This window comes from Crocodylus siamensis, chromosome 10 (genome assembly GCF_052110815.1).
Source record: "Crocodylus siamensis isolate JL-2025a chromosome 10, ASM5211081v1, whole genome shotgun sequence".
Classification (NCBI taxonomy): Eukaryota; Metazoa; Chordata; order Crocodylia; family Crocodylidae; genus Crocodylus; species Crocodylus siamensis.
This window is the reverse complement of record NC_143404.1, coordinates 15,789,879-15,809,201: the sequence shown is the minus strand read 5'-3', so window position 1 is coordinate 15,809,201 and position 19,323 is coordinate 15,789,879. Positions and strand designations below refer to the sequence as shown.

Sequence of the window (19,323 nt, the reverse complement as noted above, 5' to 3'; positions counted from 1 at the left end):
CCCGCCAACCCGCCCCGCTGCGCATGCGCGCCCGACCGCTGCGCATGCGCGGTGCTGCTCCCGCGCTCCCCCAGCGGAGCGGAGCCCTGCGGTTGGTGCAGCTATGTGCTCGCCTGGCGGGAATCTGAGCGGCCGCGGCTGCTGGAGCTGGGCAGCCAGGTGCCGCAGAGTCCTGCCCTGCCCTGCCCTGCCCGTCCCCTAGTCCTAGAAGGGCTCAAAAAATGAACCAAGAAAGCAAGCTATTTCCGTTCCCGTGTGAAAGTTACCAGCTGCAACTGCAAGCTGCAGACATCCAACTTTTTGGCACGGGGCATCGCTTCCCCCCTGCCTAGTGCGCGGGCACAACGAAGCAGCACCCAGCATCGCAACGTTTCCATTGCATGTGGAGCCCCGAGAAGGGCCTGCGGTGCCAAGTCCTGTGCTGTGTTTGATAAATGACGTGGGCAGTAGATACAGACATCCCTTGATTCCTCTGGGTAATGAAGATGAAGTGCAGGGTCTTCCTGTAGCTGCTTCTCAGGCAGCTGCTTGATTGAAGGAGGTCACCTTCCCCTCTCCGCTTCATACTGGGGAGTACCTTCTCGTTGGTTATGAGAGTCTCCCTTAACAGTTGCCATGCCCTTAAGAAAGAATAAAGGTTGGATAACACCATGTATGTAGCAACTTCCCAAAGAGACAGGTTAACACTTTCTGCTACAAAAGAGCTTCCTCTTCATTTGTCTAATTAAACCTTTTCTCCTACTTGGAGTCTGAGGACTAATAATGTATAGAATGCAAAGGGCAAGATTTTGAAGAATATTTGCACTAATAAAAAGCACATGTACAATGACGTGACTACTGCGTTCATTGAGTTATTGGCGGTGCATCTGGGAATAGGTTAGTTGTGTGGTACACTGGTTTAGTCCATGTCAACATATCAAATCAGTGGCCCTAGTCAAAGTAAAAGCTTCCTACTCAATAACAATGAATGGAGTTATTTCTGATTGAAACAACAGAGGCTTATGTGAAGATCATACCAATAACTGGGGGATTTATGCATATGTCAGCATCCATCATAAATTAGTTACCATTGGGTATATAGATGTGTAGGAGGGGGCTGTGTCCATGATCACTCAGTCTGTATGTACAGTAATGGCAACTGAACCTTCAAATTAGGCACAATTAACACAGGTGGTAACGTAACTAAAGGCAAGTTTACAGCTTCACACCCAAACCTGGCACCAAAACTGAGAAAATAAGTCCTTCCCTTTGTTCCCACTCTGGGGCACTAAGCCTAATTGCCAGTCTTTGGTGCCCCATTTTGGGAGAAAAGGGGCAGGGATAATTTCTTTCTTGTGGGGCAGTTCTGTGGTCAGGAGGCCATATAGACATGCCCTGAAAGTTCAAAGGCTGGATTTGAGATCTATTAATTGGTGAAAACTGTTTTGCTGGCTATGCACTAGTGGGCAGAGAGAATCAGTAAGTTTGTTCAGAAATAAAACCTATAAACCAATAAATGTAAAATCTGCCTAGCTAGTGCTTTTGCCTAATGCCATGATAAACATACTTATGTAATGCCATGTTCACAAAATCTCTTATAATAAATACACAAAAGCATGTCATCCTAGTTTTTATTCACTATTGGACAAACTGAGATTCCTGCAGGGAGAAATCTGTGAAATCTTGGAGGGAAAGCAGAAATTATTTCTAAATACCTAAAAGAACAACTTTTCAAAATAAGTGCTTGATCTAGTCCAAGAATTATATTGTAAAACTTACCTCAGTAGAAGTAATGAATTAGCATTTTATTAGCACTTCATTTTGTTAGCCTGATGAATGCTTGCAGACAATATAAAAGATTTAAAAATGTGAAAATGTATGAATGAAAGTGAGTTCAATATTTTGATAATACCTGGATTCATTACAGTTTCATACTTTTCCTTAAATATTTGCTTCAGTTAGAAGTTATCTTCAGCTATTGTATCATTAACAAGAGCAGTAGTGGTATCACTGACATCTTTGTAGAGCACCAACTTCTCCTATTTAATTATTATATACCAAAGAAGCTATGGGCTTTTTACGTCCTCTTTCCAGTCAACTCCTCCAGGGGGTCCGACAACACAGAAGGAGAATATGTACTGTCAACATTAACTAAGGTAGGAAAACCTCATAAGTTTGAATGAGGACAATGACCCACGGTCAGGACTCCAGTGCTGTACACATAGCAGACAAATCTTTGTGCGGGCTGCAGGATATTTCCTAGCTAAAATCAGATTTCATAGATATTAGGGCTGGAAGGGACCTCGGAAGATCATCGAGTCCAGCCCCCTGCCCAAGGGGCAGGAAGTCAGCAGGGGTCATAAGATAAGCATCCAAATGTCTCTTGAAGGCGTTCAAAGTGGGTGCTTGAACCACCTCTGGCATCAGTCTGTTCCAAACCTTGGGGGCTCGGACAGTGAAGAAGTTCTTCCTTATGTCCAGCCTGAATCTGTCACAGTGGAGTTTGTGATCGTTCGACCTTGTCATCCCTTGGGGGGCTCTGGTGAACAGACATTCTCCCAGGTCCTGATGAGCACCTCTGATAAACTTATAGGTGGCCACCAGATCACCCCTGAGCCTGCGCTTTTCCAAGCTAAAGAGTCCCATGGCTCTCAACCTCTCATCGTAAGGTCTGTTTTCCTGACCATCGATCATGCGCGTGGCTCTCCTCTGGACTCTCTCAAGCTTCCACATCCTTTTTGAATCGTGGAGCCCAAAACCGGATGCAGTACTCCAGCTGCGGCCTCACCAAGGCCGAATACAATGAGAGAATGACGTCCTGGGATTTGCTTGAAATAAATTAAATTAAATACCTTGGGACAGTAACCTTGTCTTACTTACATGTGAAGTATTATGCACTTTATATAAACTGAATAATAACCCTTATTAGTGATAAATCATGACCCAAATTCTCTTCTCAGACTCACACAATTCAGGAGTTATGCTATTGCTACTACTAAAGTCAATGGACTTATTGAAGGATAAAGGCTATTGTACTTATACGCTGTGTCCAGACGAGCAAGAACATGCCTGTCGTGCTGCCTCAGAGCAGTTTGAGATGCTGCGAAATGCACGCTAAGAATGAAAAAATGTTCCCCGCATTGTATATTTGCAGCGCAGACTCTAAATTTGATACTAGGGTATGGAAAACTAACATGCTGGGAAAAAGTGGTGAAGGGAGTACTCCTGAAGCAACTGGAGGCTGGGTCCTCCAGAAAGACTCTTGTAGCCAGCTTCTGGCAGAAACCCCTGGCAGCGCAGCACCACCTCATGCTGCACATGGCATGCAGCACTGGAGTGTGCCCTCAAACAGAACTGGGCCAGCTCCTGCTGTCACCCAGGCTCCTGGCACCGCACACAGAAGCCATGTGCTATCAGGCCAGGTCCTGCTTCCACGGAGCCAGCCCAGCCCACTGGCACACAGGGCACATGGAGGCAGGACCGGCCCGGCCCGGCCCGATAGCACGCAGCTTCCATGTGCAGTGGCAGGAGCTCGGGTGACAGCAGGAGCTGACCCAATTTTGGCCAAGGGAGCATGCTAGGGCCAGGCTGGCATTGTGAACCATGTGCAGCCCCCAGTCTGAGGCAGTGCCACACCACCTGCGGTCTCTGGCAGCAGCAGGCCATGAGCATCCCAACTGCCGCTGCTGCTGCTGCTTCTGGGAGTTGGGACTATGCATCATGCAGTTGTGGCAGGTGGCGGACCCACCCGTCCTGAGCTCACCCACAAACTCCCTCACAATCCACCCACAAATCGCAATTCACCCCCACAAATCGCCCACCCACATACCCATCCACAAACCCACACCACCCCAAACCCTCACACAAGCCCTACACCTCCCCACAAACCCTACACCCACTCTATACCCACCCATAACTGGTCCCCCACAACCCCTCCACACTCATTCCCTTCCCCTCCCCCAAATCCCACATACCCTCCCACAAATCTCACACCCTGCATGCCCAGCTGCCAGACTGGATGGGACAAGACCTCCTAGCAGAAGCCATGGCTGCAGGGCAAACTGCCACACTGCAGCCCTGCCCCGTGCCCACACTGGTGCTGGGACAAGCAGCCCCAGCTTTGGGGTGGGCTCCTTGTCCCAGGAATCACTTGAGGGGCATAATGGGCTGGGGGGAGGGATAGAGTTGGCAGCAGGGGTATGTGTGAGAGAGAGACATGGGGGTCAGGGTGGAGGAGAGCTCCGGGTAGGAGAGGCTTCCAGAGCCAGGCTTTAGAGGCCCCCTGCCCTCCTGGAGCAGCCTGTGCAGGGGAGGTCAGCCTGGAAGGGAAGGGGCCTGCCCAACTCAGACCCTGGGCCCCATCCATGGGGATCACTGGGGCCTGGACACAGGCAAACAGAACAGCAAGGGCTGGCACTGCTCAGAGCTACAAAGCAGTGGGTGGAACAGCTGCAGCTGGACTCATGTCCTGGTGCTGGGACAAAGCTGCTGCCAGGAGGGAGCTAGTGGGGGAAGGCAGAGGTTATGGGCCAGGAGTGAGGGGCACTGGTAGGGCTGTGGGTTGGGAGTGAGGTGCTCGGACAAGGGGCAGGGTACTGGCATTGCCTGGTGAGTGAAAGGGGCAGGGGCAGCTCTGATTTTTCTATGATGAAAAAACCAAAAGCAAATGCCAAAGTCTACAGATATTTAGAATTTGTCTTATGATGATGATAGAGGCACTGGTAGGCTTCCAAATTACTTTAAAATTGTAAATATATCAATAAAACATTGCCCAACTGATCTCTCTCTATATAGTGCCATGTCATTTTAATTGTGGAAGAATATGGACTCAAGGTATTTTAATGGTAGAATTTGGGGTTTTATGAGAGAATTTCTATTTTTTTACACAGAGAACACCAGGATCTCTGCTAGTAAGGCAAGTAGCCGGACCCAGGCAGAGGAGCCTGCCCAGGGCCAGCATCAGGGACCCAGCTGGAGGGCAGATGAGGTGGCTGACCTCCTAGCCATTTGGGGCCAAGAGGACATGCTTCCATAGCTCAAAGTGGGCCACCACAAGGAGCACATCTGGGCAATAACTGAGTAGGGAAACCGGAAGACATCACAGCAGTACTGCCTGAAAGCCAACTATGCAGCCGTGGCCCACTGGTAGCTGGCCCATAGGTATAGGTGGATCTGCTGCAGTGTCTGTACCACTGGGTGGCCATGCAGTTCCCATCCAGGTCTGCCAAGCCGTGGGACCTCAGGTCCAACGGGGTGGATGCTACCACAGATGGCAGTGAGTCACAGCTAGGCAGCGGCACCCCCTGCCAGACTGCTGCAGTGGGTAGAGGGATCAGGGCTTTTACTGCAATCCAGCTAGCACAAGGGGCTAGTGTCCCCAGATACCAATTGACCCAGTCTCAGAAGCTCCTGAGGGCAAGTAGCCCTGAGCTGCTCACCAGCATAGCTTTTTATACTGCTGGGCTGGCCTCAGCCTCCAGCTCTCCCTGGCTGAAGATCTAGAAGGAGCTGGGCAGGATCAGTTTGCCCCGAGTGGCACAATTTGCCCCTCACCAAAGTACATGTTCAGGCATGTGTGCTAAGGCACAAATCACCGGCACAAATTTGTGCCACTGCTATTTGAGCTGCTGCAAGTGCACATGCCTGCATGTGTGGATGCGCCCGTAATGTACATATATTATATTTCAACCTGATAAATAACAAGTCTAAAGTCCATTCAGTGCAAAAAAGAGGAAAGTTATCGATACTGCCAGTATTATACTGATGGCTTCTTAACTACTTTTTATAGGACACCAAAGTCCTTGGATCTGCATGTGTATTTTGGAGGAGGGGGTAATTGTGATGAAACACTTAATTAAGAAAGAAAAGATGGAAATTAAAATTAAGGAATACTCAGGTCCAAGGCTATGCAAAAAACAAATAATGAATCCAAATGATGCTTTTCTACAGTGGTATAAAACTTTTTAGGTACTATTTAACTTTAAATGGGGTGTTGCAGCCTGTTATTATTTTAATCTAATTACCAAGATGTTCTACCAATACGTCCTCCAGTATGCAACGTTTAATTAAAAACTAAATTGCTACAAGTTTATGGATGCTTCATACATTTATCTTGCAACTATTTGAGTCATTGACATTAGAAAACATGTTTATTCTATTTAAGGCAAATGATGGCTTGCTTCAGAGTTACATTTTCCCTAGTAAAAGAGGTCACTGTTAGAAGAGCAAAATATTGGCCTGTGGCATTGTTTGTCATCCTGAGTCTTCCACTTCAGGCTCATTTTGAAGGTCACCATTCGCTGGTTTTCATCCAGCTTTCCTTGTATGGTTTCTATAATACGTATCGCAACAATCCAGTGTTAAAATGAAGGGCTGCATATACCCTTTTATCTCTTGCAAACTATGACCCACAGAAAATCTGCAGCCAGTAAAATTCATTTGCAACCTTTTCATATAGCAATGTTTAGTTGAGATAAAGATGCTCATCATTACATTGTTAGGCAACTTGACCCATCAGTATAAGTCAAGGAAAAAAATAACTCTCTGTTTAAAACTGGAACAGATGCCTTCAGATAAATAACATATTGTTAGTAGTTGAGGCAACTGCAATGTCTGAAATGATTATTCAAGACAGTTAAAATATATATTTTTTCATCTAATAGTTAGAGGTGTAATAAGAGAAGTGCCTCTTCTACTTTATATGCCAACTCCCCCTCACCAACACATATACCAAGATACATTGTTAAGTATCAGTAAGAAGATTAAGTCAGGGCCAAATATTGAAGCAGTTATTTACTTTTAGTCACTTCTGACAAGGAAAAAACTGCCACACATGTCACTGAGAGTTCTGATTAATTAAAGATGGAGTTAAAAGCAAGGCCCAAATTCTGTTGCAGGTTAATCCACATGGGTGAGTTTGGCTCACTGACTGTAAAGGCTAAGTAAGGAATGAGTAAGGATTTCAGAGTTTGGATTTCAAGTATTTAACATTCATTCTGGAAGATCCAAATGCCAATACCTAAGTAAGAAACTTCCAAACAACACTGGACACTAGGAGGAATTTCTTCACAGTGAGAGTGGCCAAGATCTGGAATGGGCTCCCAAGGGAGGTGGTGCGCTCCCCTATCCTTGGGGTCTTCAAGAGGATGTTGGATGGGCATCTGGCTGGGGTCATCTGAACCCAGCACTCTTTCCTGTCTATGCAGGGGGTCGGACTCGATGATCTATTGAGGTCCCTTCTGACCCTAACATCTATGAATCTATGAACACCAGGATGATACCTTTCCCCTTGGAAATGCATCCCTCTGTGGGTTAAAATGTAGTAACTCTTCAGCAGTACACAGCACTACAGAGAACTTCAGAACATTCAAGATTACCTTGGACTAAGATTTGCTCTCAGGTACACATGCATAGTTATCACCAAAGCCAATCTTAGTGGCATCTAAGTAAGAATTGACTGAGATATCCCTTGCAAATGAATGAGAAACAGGATTTAGATGTGGGGGCCTGGTCTCTGTTCTTGGGCTTGAGAACCAAACTGCACCGCACCTTGCCGCCGTGGCAATAGTTGGATGGGCTCAGGAGCTGGATGCTGCTCTGTTTTGTGAGGCAGGGGGGAAAGAAGGAAAACATAAGCGGGCTGGCCACCAAGCCAAACCAACACCACATTCTAGCAAGGTGTGGGAAAAGATCATCTCAAACTTACCTCCCACTGCTAGGAGGTTTGAAGCCAAAGCCTGAGCTACACAAGACCGAAGTCTGGGAGGCCTCTTCATGGGACTCCATAACGAGTATCACCTGTAGGAGCTGAGGAAAATAAATTGTAATAAAAACTTCACTGCCAGCCAGAGGGAGAACACAGCTGAACCACTGCAAGGTTGTGAAGACAGGACTTTGTGCTCGGGAAGACAGCAAAACTCCCACTGCACCGCTACTTGAAGCTTAGCAGTGACAGCCTGCTCCATGGGATTCCTTGATGAGTGATGCCCAAGGGAGCTGGGGAAAATAAACTTAAAAAGGAAAAAAGGCAGCTGCCAGCTGTGAGTGAAGCAGACCACAGGTTTGAATCCAGGCCCTTGAATTCAGAAATGATCAAATTGCTCACTGTACCACAACATGGAGCTCAGAGCTGCCAACCTGCTCTGTGGAAGTGCTTGATTGGTGATGCCAGAGAGAGCCAGGGAATATGTTAAAAAAACCCTACACCTGGCTTCACAACAGACATAAGCCAGACTGGAGTCTTGAACCATGTACTCAGGAGGCCACTAAACCTCCTGCTATACTGTTACACAGAGTCTGGGGCTAGCAGCCTATTCTGTAAGACTTCATGGGTGATATTGAAGGGAGTCAGGGAAAACTGAGACCAGCAAACATCCCACTGTACCACAGCCAATATCTTTTGCACAGTCTTCCTGCCAACACTCCTTCTTGGGCTGATAGCCTTCCAGAGGACTAGACCAGGGCAGAGCCAAAGGCTCTTCCTATGATACAGGCAAGCCAATCTTGTGAACTGAAGCTAGTCCCCAGATAGGGTCCCAAGTCCCCCCAGGCAGTTTGGAAAGCTGTCCATCTCAAACTACTAGTTATGTCCAAGATAACATCTCTATCTAAGATATGAGATCACCTCTAATTCTGGCATAGCTCAGACTCAATCATCATAATTATTGAAGTACTCCAATGTTTTTTTTCATCATATTTGGCTTATTCTGTAGATCTCCTCAAGACTCAGCATCAAGTCAGTTTTCAAGACTTATGCACCCTATTAAAACTTACTGACTACAGGAATTTTCTACTTTTTAAATATATTCATTCTTATCTATAATCTAAATTAGACAAGCTACCACACAATAACATCAACAGTACCTCAGTTAAAGCTTACATAAATTATCAGGTATCCAGGCTGTAGCCATATTGCTCTAGATGAAAAGGCAAGGAGGACTCATAGTAGAGATGATATCTTTCATTAGACCAGCAAGAAATTTTTTTTGCAAAAATCTTGTTGGTCTAATAAAAGATATCATCTCTACTGTGACCCCTGATTACATAAATTATCAACACTTGAAAACAGACAAAATTAAACATATTAAAAAGCTTAAAGAGTGGCCAGTATCCTTTGGCTGCCAAGGGTGACAGTGGTTTATATCGGGGAAGGGTCTAAATCACCTAGGTGCAGATGATTTGCTTAGGCAGAGTCACTGCTGGATTTCTCTCTCTAGCTGTCTCCTTATATACTGTAGATAGCATCATTTACATAACTTCACTAATTGATTATCATATGACCATAAACCTATTTAAGGTTTTCAGTCTCAGTGTTGCATTAATGAGAATGTTCTATGCAGAATAAACAAACACAAACAGTGAGAAAGGCAGGCAGATATACAGCAAAATGGATGAAGGAAACAAAACTGGAAGATTAGACTGGAACCACTTTGAATTTCTATGTAGATAGAGCTGATGCACAAGTTCTAGACAGCTCTGTGATTTGATTTCTCTTTGTTTAGGGCTCAAAGCAAGAAGTGGTTATGTTCTAGGTTTGGCTCAGATCAGTGGAAATCTTACAGACAGCTGTTTTTTTTCATGTAGATTTAACCCAATAGCTAAATATATCTCATAATATATGCATATTTCAACCAAGTGCTTCCTACTAGAAAAGAGGAAGGAAGTGCAAATCTCATGCTTAGAACAGGAACCTTGGCAATCAGGAATCTTAGTTTCTGCCTCTAGCATATTTTCTTATTTCCTCTGATCAAAAGGGTGCCCGAACCATAATTTAGTCATAGGTAAAATTGATTTACAGTACTAATGTTTGTAAACATTCTCAAGCAGGTTGTGAAGCATCTTGAATTTCCTGTTTAAAAAAATGCTTTGAGAACTTTGGATAAAATGCATATTAGTACCAAAGAAAGCAAGTTGTTCTTTGTGCGCTGTTTTAAATTGTGCGTTCTAAAAGGGACATTTTTACTATGTCCTTAAGGAGAGGAGGAGCGGCAGTACATTAAATCCTAATTTCACTCACACTATCTTACTATGGAGTATTATTGCAGTGCCAGGAGCAATTCACAGTGCTATTGTTTATGTAGAAATGCTTATAATATAAATGCCTACGGTATCCTATTAAAACAACTACAGTGTACTTCAGCTTCCATGCAAACACTAAAATATTGTAATGATCAAGTAGTCTGACACCATTTCAGTCTGTAGAGAAAATTGCAAAGCAATTCACCACTATGTAGGCCACAAACTAGGGGGAAATATTGCTGTTTTGTTTTTGTTGTTCTCTCCCTCTTTCTTTTACACTCTCTCTTTCACAAAGATGGAAATGATTTGGGGCATTAGTATTCTGATGAAGAGAGGCTGTGACAAAGACCGTGACTGCAGGGCCTCCTGACTCCTCTATGATGCTGCCAGTGATGTAGAGGGGACTGACTCCAATTGCACCGTTTTCAAAATAGCCCTGAGATGGTACAGAGAGAACAGACAGAGAAGCAATTCACAGCTCAGGCTGTGAATTGTTTTCAGTTTTGCAGAGCTAGGTTATCTCTTTGCATGGAAGAATGATACCAGGTAAGCATGTATTTGTCTTCATTAAATGGTTGCAGATAGTCGGGTGAATATGTGTGCACGCATGGGTTTTAAAGAAAGATCATCTGTCTAACTATATATATACACTTGTGTGGGTACATCTTATCTTCTTTCTGTATGTGTTTCACTGGCAGGATTTGGAAACCTCATGCAGGATGTGTTGTGGTGTTTTAGTCAAGTAAAAGGAACTATTGACATAGGGGTCACAGAAGGTAGGTTTGTTTTGCCTTTTGTTGCTTTGATCAAAGATAACTTGTTTTTTTTATGTACTGCTTGTCTAATCAGTCAGCGTTTTTCCCTCATTCATATATTGTCAAGTCAAATTGAAAGCAAGGAGTTGAGCTGTGCCTCCTTCCTTTTCTGGTTTTCTCAAGTATTTATTTATTTTAATAGATAAGTAGCTAAGATTAACTAGTTATCCAAAACATTTGTATGATATAATGATGGCTTAAAATATCAAGTACTCTGTAAAATGCATTGCCAGGACTTCTTTGTTTTTATTTCAATAATGTCTCAAGAAATTATGAGCCAGACAAAATTATTGGACGCAGGGTTTGTTTGTTTTTCTAATTGACATCAGAACTTACTTTTTACTCCCATATCTAAAGCTAATGCACATTTTAACACATAGGCTTTTACAGATATGCATTAGTCAAAGATACAGGGGTGATTCAGGAGAACAGACATTGACTTTCATACTCAGTAGTTTTCAGTGGGATTTGCACTTCTAAATCACTTAAGCATTTTTTTAAATCTCTTTTACAAGTAGCCCCAATGTTTTAATTGATAAGTGGCCACCTATTAAATACATATAAATTATACTGGGCCAAAACTGAATGAAACTTGGAAAGAAATAAATCCAGTTTTCCTGCCCTTTAATTTGCATGTGTTAGTTCTGTCTTGCTCTCCTCCTCCATTTATTCCATTATTTCCTTGTCTTCTCTCCCTGTTGATCCATTCTTCTTTTTCTCTCTGTTCACCTCTGACTTCCACTTGCCCTGTTCATCTTCCATTTTGTTTTTATTGCCACTGCTTATCTATCATTCTCCTCTCTTGCCTTCACCCTTCACTTGTGTCCCTCATGAGTATCTATGATCCCTTATCCCATCCCACTCCCCTGTTGCAGCCAAGTCTGCAATCCCCACCTTCTCATTTTTTTACTTGATGCTTTAATGCAAGTTGTGAATTGTTTGCCCAGAAATTCTGATGTACTTTTTGAAGGCAAGGGGCAGCCAACCACCAGGTGCTCCACCACCTAACTGGCAGAGGGCTTTTCTGAAAAGATATTGAGGGTTGACTGGTCTGACTTACTTCACTCATCTCGCATGGTTTCAGACCTGTTTTTCTTCATGTTTTGTTTAAATGATCAAGGACTATAAGCTTAACATTAACCTTCAGGTCTCACCACAAACGCACCATAGCTGACATACCACAGTCTGGAGACAGACAAGAACAACCAATGTAAATATTATATACCAGGATTTAGTTGTGCTGGCAGAAGTATGCCTCTGAGGGGAGATACCATGATGGTTTCAGTCCAGGTGGTTTTATGTACAGGCAGTCCTCAGGCTTACTACGCAACTGGTTCCTGAAAATAGTGTCTTAAGTCGAAACGTAACTTGGAACCAATTTCTCATAAGAAACAATGTTATAAATAGGGGCTGGTTCCTGAATCAAGGCCCGACACCCTATTTTCACCAAAAATACCCCAGAATTTTGTACTCGATCAATTATAGATGAGTTATATAGCTATATCAATGTATTCATATTGTAAATAGCAATCATATTGATTTGGAAGGATTTATTTGAGGTGACCTTGCTGGACTTTTTGAAGGGCTCTTGGTTGGACTTTTTGACCGGTTCTTGGCTGGAGTCTTCTCAGGAGCCTTGGCTGCAGGTTTTTCTGGAGTCTTGTCTGCTTTCTTAAAGAAAGTGTCCAAGGAAGTTTGGACAGATGTTCTCCAGGGAGATGGGTGACACAGCAAACTTGTTCGCTGGCATAGCATCACATCAGATCAAGCGCTGTAAAGTTGCAACTGAAGTCAGAAGTTGAAACAGGGTGTCGATTTATAAATGTTGTAAGTGCGAAATGTTGTAACTCGAAACGCTGTAAGACAAGGACTGCCTGTACTGGCAGGGGAGATCCCCTTCTTCCCTGCCTTGAACGGCTTGGTATAGTTAAGGGTAGATACCTGGCCATTGTGCAGCGGGCAGGCATCCCTGCAGGAGTCTACTATAGCGTTCCAATGGGAGGATATCGGCTACATGATTTATGGCGATAAGGGATTGCTCTTGGGCTCTCCCTCTAGCTTGCTCCAATGGCCTTTTGGCTGGGGGCAAGCAAGACTAGGGGGCATCTGAACTCCAAGACTTGGGGCTTGTACACTGGATACCTGCCATGGATTTGGGAGTATCTGGAACCCCAGACTGATGAGTCTGGGAGGCAGGACACTTGCCAGTGGTAATACTGCACAGACTTGTATGATTAAGCTTTGCTCAGTCCACAGTACTTGGAGCTGATCTGGCTAATTTGACCCAAGACAGTGAGGCCCCTGGCAGATGCCACACTTGAGATGTGATTAGCCAGTTAATTATTAACCAGTTAATCATGTCTTAAGTAGTAGCCCAGCCACACCTTCATGGTGTGATAGGGAATTAACCACAAAGTTACTACACAAAATATGTATAACAACTTTTTGGTCGGTGTCTTCAATTCAGCTAAGCGGCACTCCCAGCCACAGGAGCCCCAGGCCCCAGCTTGCTACTTGCTGGTGCAGGGTGAGTCTAAGATCATGCGCCAGCAATAACAGTGTGTGATTGCGGTCTGAGTCCCAACCCCACAATCAAAGTTACAGTTGTTAAAATCACAGATCAGATCCCACTGCACCTTTAAATGAACATCTTCCAGGGCTGTGAGTGCCACTGACAGCAGTTCCACTTTTTTTCCTCCACAGAAAGTGTCCTTATCTATAGTACGATGGCATCTGTCTTGAGAAGGATGCCTCTCATCTTGTGTAGCCTTTTGAACACAGGGGGCAGCAATCTGCACCCTTTTGTGACCAGAGTGGTACACAACACACAAAAAAGCCATTAAATCTCTGTAAAAAAAATAAAATCTACTGCTGTTAAGGCCACTGAATTTGCCTATTGAAATGCTGTTGCAAAATCATTTACAAATGGTTTGAAAGTTTCTCACAGAATCAAGATATGGGAAAGTCATTTTAAGCTGTCATACATATCCCGTTGCCAGGTTACGATAAATGAACTGGTTCTCCCCCCATCGCAGCACAAATTAATGTTTTAAGATCTTGCTTTTTCAAACTTTAGATCTACTTGTAGGGATCCAGAGAGGTCCAGACTGGTGGGAGAGGTTCCCTTTATTCGTGTTGTAACATGAAATGACAGTATGGAAATGATTGAGAGTCCCTGGTTTAAAGCATGTATGTAGTGAAACCTGCAGTGAAAAGATGATCATGTAGACCAGTAAAAACTGGGCCTAATAAGTATATAGTGGACTTTAATTAAAGGTCAGCCATAATGTGTATGAAGCATTGAAAAGGATGTGAGGTTGACATTCGCAATGGTCCTTTGTCCTGTTTCTTTGGTGTATATATTCTTACATTGATTCCACATACCCCACATACCGGTAAGTCAGAGGTAAGATAAATAGATACCGCTGAAGCTGATAAAGCAGTAGAGCAATTTTTGGAGAATATTCTGCGCTCTCACCCTCATAACTCTTGGCAATATCAAAGGAGTAATATTTAGTTCCCTAAACTCATGACATACAATGTCATTTACTATTACAATACATGGTGTTGTGAGTTGTTAGAAGGACAAATTGCTGTTCTTTTCACTCTGTTCTGCAACTTGAAAACATAATAGAGAAGAGTCTTCCTTGCCGGAGCAGCTGGGTACTCTTTCAATCTGAGTTACAGATCAGTCTCAGTATGTTGCAGAGAGAGTCTCTGTCTCTCTGTCTCTACTTCTCATCCCCACCCTCACAATTACACTAGTGTTAATGTGCCTTGTATTTACACACGCTCTCTCATTTTATTTTTGTCTTTTCTTTATTCTTTTCCTTACTCTAAAATGAAAGTAATCTAGCATGCAATATGTGTTTGGATGGACTCAATGATCTTTTTAATCTCTAACTATATACTCCTTCAAATAATTGAGACTTTATATTCAGGATAGCCCCAAAATGATTATTGACAGATCTAATATAAAATATTTTATATTATATATAAATAATATATAATTTATATATAATATAAATAAATAAATTTATAATAAATATATTTAATAATAATAAATTTATAATGAATAAACTTATAATATTATATATTTATATTCTATAATATAAAATGCAGAAGCTAATTACCACTGATGTGCCATACTGTGTCCAACCATATTTTATTCCTGAAATATGAAACAAATCTGTATAAATCTTAAAGATCAGTGTTGGTCTTAATAGAAATTACCATAACAAATCAGTGTAGAATCCAGAAACATGCAAGCTAAAGAGGTAGGATTTTTCCTAGTTTTACTGAGCTTTTGGTATCCTCAGCTAGAGTCGCTGGCCACATCCAGATGACAGCAGATGTGTGGCATGTGGCGCCACAGACCCATCTGCGGCACCACACAGTGCACATCAAGGTGTTCCCCTGCTGCTACCTTGCACCACATTGGGTTTTTTGACCCTGGCAGATCTCAGAGTCAAAAAAACCCATGCCTTAAAAAAGCAGGGCAGCACATGTGGTGCTAGTGTGTGCTGCTCGAAACTGGAGCCACACTCTGACTGCTGGCCAGGCTCCCAGCTGCAGGAGCACCCTGTGCCCCAGCCAGCCAGTCTGTGGGAGCTGCCTGCTACCCTGTCTCTGTGCTTGTCTCAGGGCATGCTACTTTCACGTGCTTTGCAATACTTTTTTTTTCTGGAGGTTATTTTTGCTACCGGGAAATCCTGGTAGCAAATTTTGCCCCCATGGTGCAAATTAGTAGCACTGCACACAGTTTACTTTGCAATGCATGCAGTCTGTGGCACCACAGAGAGGTTTGTGGTGCCACAAACTGCATGTGCCTCCAAGTGTGGACGTGGCCATGCTGTACCTGCAGCACAAAGGGATTTGGTTCTGCAATACAACTTCTGTGATCTGTGAGTGACAGAATACTAAGCAATACGCATTCGGCACTTAAACCCTGCCTCACATTTAATTATTCATGAGCAAAGTATACATATGACAGTGAGTTGTCCATCATAAAACTAAAGTACAAAATAAATCATTACATATCAATACATTCAACTTATCTTTCTAGTATCTACTAGGATTTTTTTACAACTGGGATGCTATCAGATTCAAGCAAACTGCCGTGACTGAAAGCTATTCCCGTTTAGTCTGGGATTTCATTGCATCTTCTTCCACAAATGTGGGCTTGCTAGGTCATCCAAATGTATAACCAACTGCTCTGAAGCAGACACTTAAAATGTTGAGTATCTGCCTGTAAACTCATTAACTTAACTCAGAGACTTCCCTGTTGTCTTATGAATTGGTTTGCTCTTTGTGTTGCTTGCTCAATGCCTATCCTGATTTTTGTATTCAAAGCATTGTCTGCTAATGGAACCTAACTGTTAAGTGTAACTATTTGAGAAGATACAAACTCGGTAAGTGTATTTACATTTTTTGTAGGTGAGGTCCAAAATGGAATTAACCTGTTTCTTGAGGGAAAAAATCAGATTCATGTTATATTTTAAGTGAAAAGAAGTTTTGCTTTAGTGGAGACACAACCTGTAAATCTGATGGAAGGAAAGGAAGAGGGTTTTTCTTTTCTTCTTGAATTTCAGTACAGATGGAAATCTTGGATATGTTCTGTTCCTGGCTAAGACCCTTATTTCCTGGTAACCTTAGTCAAACCACATCATGCCCCATCTACCTCAGAATAAACAGTAATGTTATATCTGCCTGTCTACAAGAATAAGGGTGTTATGAAAAAAAAGGGGAGGGTAATTGATTTGCGGGCAAACGTGGCTCTTTCTTGTATAAGTGTGATGGAAATCTCAATAGTAGAACATTTGCGTGCCTCCTGCACAAAGGGAGAAGGGCAGGTGGTGTACAGTTGGGTGTAGAAAGCACTAGTGTAGAGAGACAGAGTCTTGATGGTTTCGGTGAGGTGTGGAGTTCGAATAGATCTACTGGATTGGAAAGATGGTTCTTCTCCCTCTTTCCATACTAGTCGTACCTATCAGCAGTCCCACGGGTTACTTCATCCAATCACCTGCTCCGGAGAGCAAACGTTTCACTGATCTGCAACACTAGTGAAGTAGGAAACATGAAAGGAAAGTTTGGGACATTTGCCCAGAGGTTGGCCCACTTGCTTGAGCTAGACTTTGGATTCTAGACCCTGTTGAATCTGTTATAAAAGTCACCCTGAAGCTGGTTGTGGGGGGAGCTCTTCACTCAGCTGAGGAGGAGTAATCTGCAGAAATCTGCACATTTCTGCAGTTCTCACATTTGACACCTGGAGGAAGTTAAAAAAAAACAAAACTCATCATTGTAGTAAGTGCTCAAGCACTGAGGAGCTGTGACTTAATTGGGGTCTCTTTCAACTTGCAGCTTGAATAAGTTCAAAGTTTTGCCAGTTTTATTTTTTCTTTCATTACAATTCTCTTTTCTTACCTACCTTTTTCAGGATGCAGTTTAAAAGCAATCTTTTTCCAGATAGTATAAAAAATTCCATGGACAGGACTTCTTTAGCCCACTCCATTGATCAAGTGCGTAATTTCAAAGCTGACAGAGCTAAACAAGTAAGATTCAAGCAGAGCTAATTTCCAAGTATTGATATTAAACTTCTAATTTGTCAAGAAAACTGAAGGTAATTTTCTGAGTATACGTGTAAGAGGAGTGAATATGAGAATGAATAGCATCGTTCTATATAATTCTTTCCTGTACTCACATGAAATATTTCAGAAGCGTTGTGCTAAATAGAGTACGGAGCTTGATTCTTTGTGTGATATGATCTGCTTACCACATATTTATTCTTGTATCATATTTCGTTTGAGTATAAATAGGGAGTCCAATCTGTATATATGACCTCAGGGGCCTCTCTTCTTGGCTGAACATGGGAGTAATATTTCCCTAGAAAAACTGAAAACTTTTTAATAGTCTGTCCTGCCTAAGTATCTGGTGCATATCAGTGGGAGTTTGGCCTACATAGGGAGGAGATAATAGTACAGCTGAGCTACAAAATAGAGCTCAGAATGTAGAGAAATTTGACTTCGTTGTCTGCCTACCAGTAAGAAGCCTGCAACATATTTGGCAAATATATACAACCTTGTAGCTTTTTTATTACCTGGGAGTCCTATTATGAACGTATCATAATTTCAGAGGAGGGGGCTTCATTCCCCACTTGTGCAGTCATACTGGGAAAGCTACAAGAATTTGAGGCTGGAGGGGTTAAACAGGAAAATGAAGCATAGAATACAACTGGTAGCCAGAAGCCTGCTGCAGCAGAGAAACTATGCTATGGGATCTTTTTCTGGAAGCTAGCAGCCCCCATTGCACCCATACCCTTGACAGAAGCCAATACAAACATTTATAGAATGAGGAAAGACATGAAAAAAAGTGCTATTTCTTACTGCTGTTGAGTAAACCCGTACCTGATTTATCTTACATTTACAACAGGGAACGTCACTGACTTCAGTAGAAGTAAGTCAGTGTAGGTTTGATCAGATTCAAGCCTCCCCACTCCCCCCCGCCCCCCCAAAAAATGTATAAGTTAAGGAAGCTTGGGGAATTGGTCCTAATAGCTCTAGCCAGGGGCATTTATTTTAGCATTGATTCTTCATTATTTCTTGAAAAGTCAAGAGATGGTTTAGCTGGGCGGAGAATGAGAAGCAATAGGACTCAGCATCACACTTTCCCAGGAGAACCTACTAGATGCCCCTGCAGAACTGTTTACCCCGCTTGTGATGGGCAAACTATACACTGGCATCTACAAACAGGGTATTGAGCCTTGAATTATCAGTTTTACATAAAAAAAGCTATTTTTGGCAGGCTCATTTACTCATGAGAATTAACCCATTAATATCAAAATGGGGAATAAAAACCACGCAGACAGTTCAGACTTGGGTTTTTTGTCCTGCTTCCAAAGCCCTCCAGAGCTTCCCTTCTCTGCCTCAGCCCACCCAGCCTCCAGTGGTGTTGTAGAGCCATTCCCCCTGCTCTACCAGTCCTGACTGCCAGTTTGTCTGCATCTCTCTCAAATATTTTTGCACCATCTTGCAAATTACATCCTGCAAAGAAACCCCTTCCTGAATTGGTCTTCAAGGCCAACACATCCTCTTCCAAGGTTCCTGTTAAGTTCTACAACTTCTCCGGCCCATACAAGAAATCAGTCAATTAAAAGAATATCTACTGCAATGTTAATTAGTGCAAAATGATTTTTAAACTGTGATGCCATTCACTTGTTCTCACTGAATAACGTGTTATCCTGCTAATGTATCCCTTATTCTTTCTCCCCCATCCTACTTTCTACCCCAGCACAGGGTTATGTCTTAATCTGTTTTGATGCCCAGTTTATAGGTCTGGATTTAGGTAAGCTAGTATTTTTTGCAGGTGCAATACTGGGGCCCCTCTTAAAACTTTGGTTGATTATTAGTATAGGGAATTTTAACACAAAACCCATTGTGCTTTGAATTTGAAACATTTAATCTTAACTACATAATTTTAATTTATAATAATTAAAATATTAGTTAATATTCATTGT

General features: G+C 42.9%; 1 protein-coding gene across 1 annotated transcript in view; it reads left to right on the top strand.

The window, feature by feature from the left end:
* Positions 1–10,469: 10,469 nt before the first annotated feature.
* The window catches only part of PPP2R2B (protein phosphatase 2 regulatory subunit Bbeta), a 264,323-nt gene continuing 255,469 nt past the window's right edge, over positions 10,470–19,323 (top strand). The window contains exons 1-2 of the mRNA XM_090064739.1: positions 10,470–10,542; positions 10,695–10,772. Coding sequence (XP_089920865.1) covers positions 10,533–10,542; positions 10,695–10,772 — 88 coding nt within the window. The 5' untranslated portion in view covers positions 10,470–10,532. The remainder of the gene's footprint in view (positions 10,543–10,694; positions 10,773–19,323) is intronic.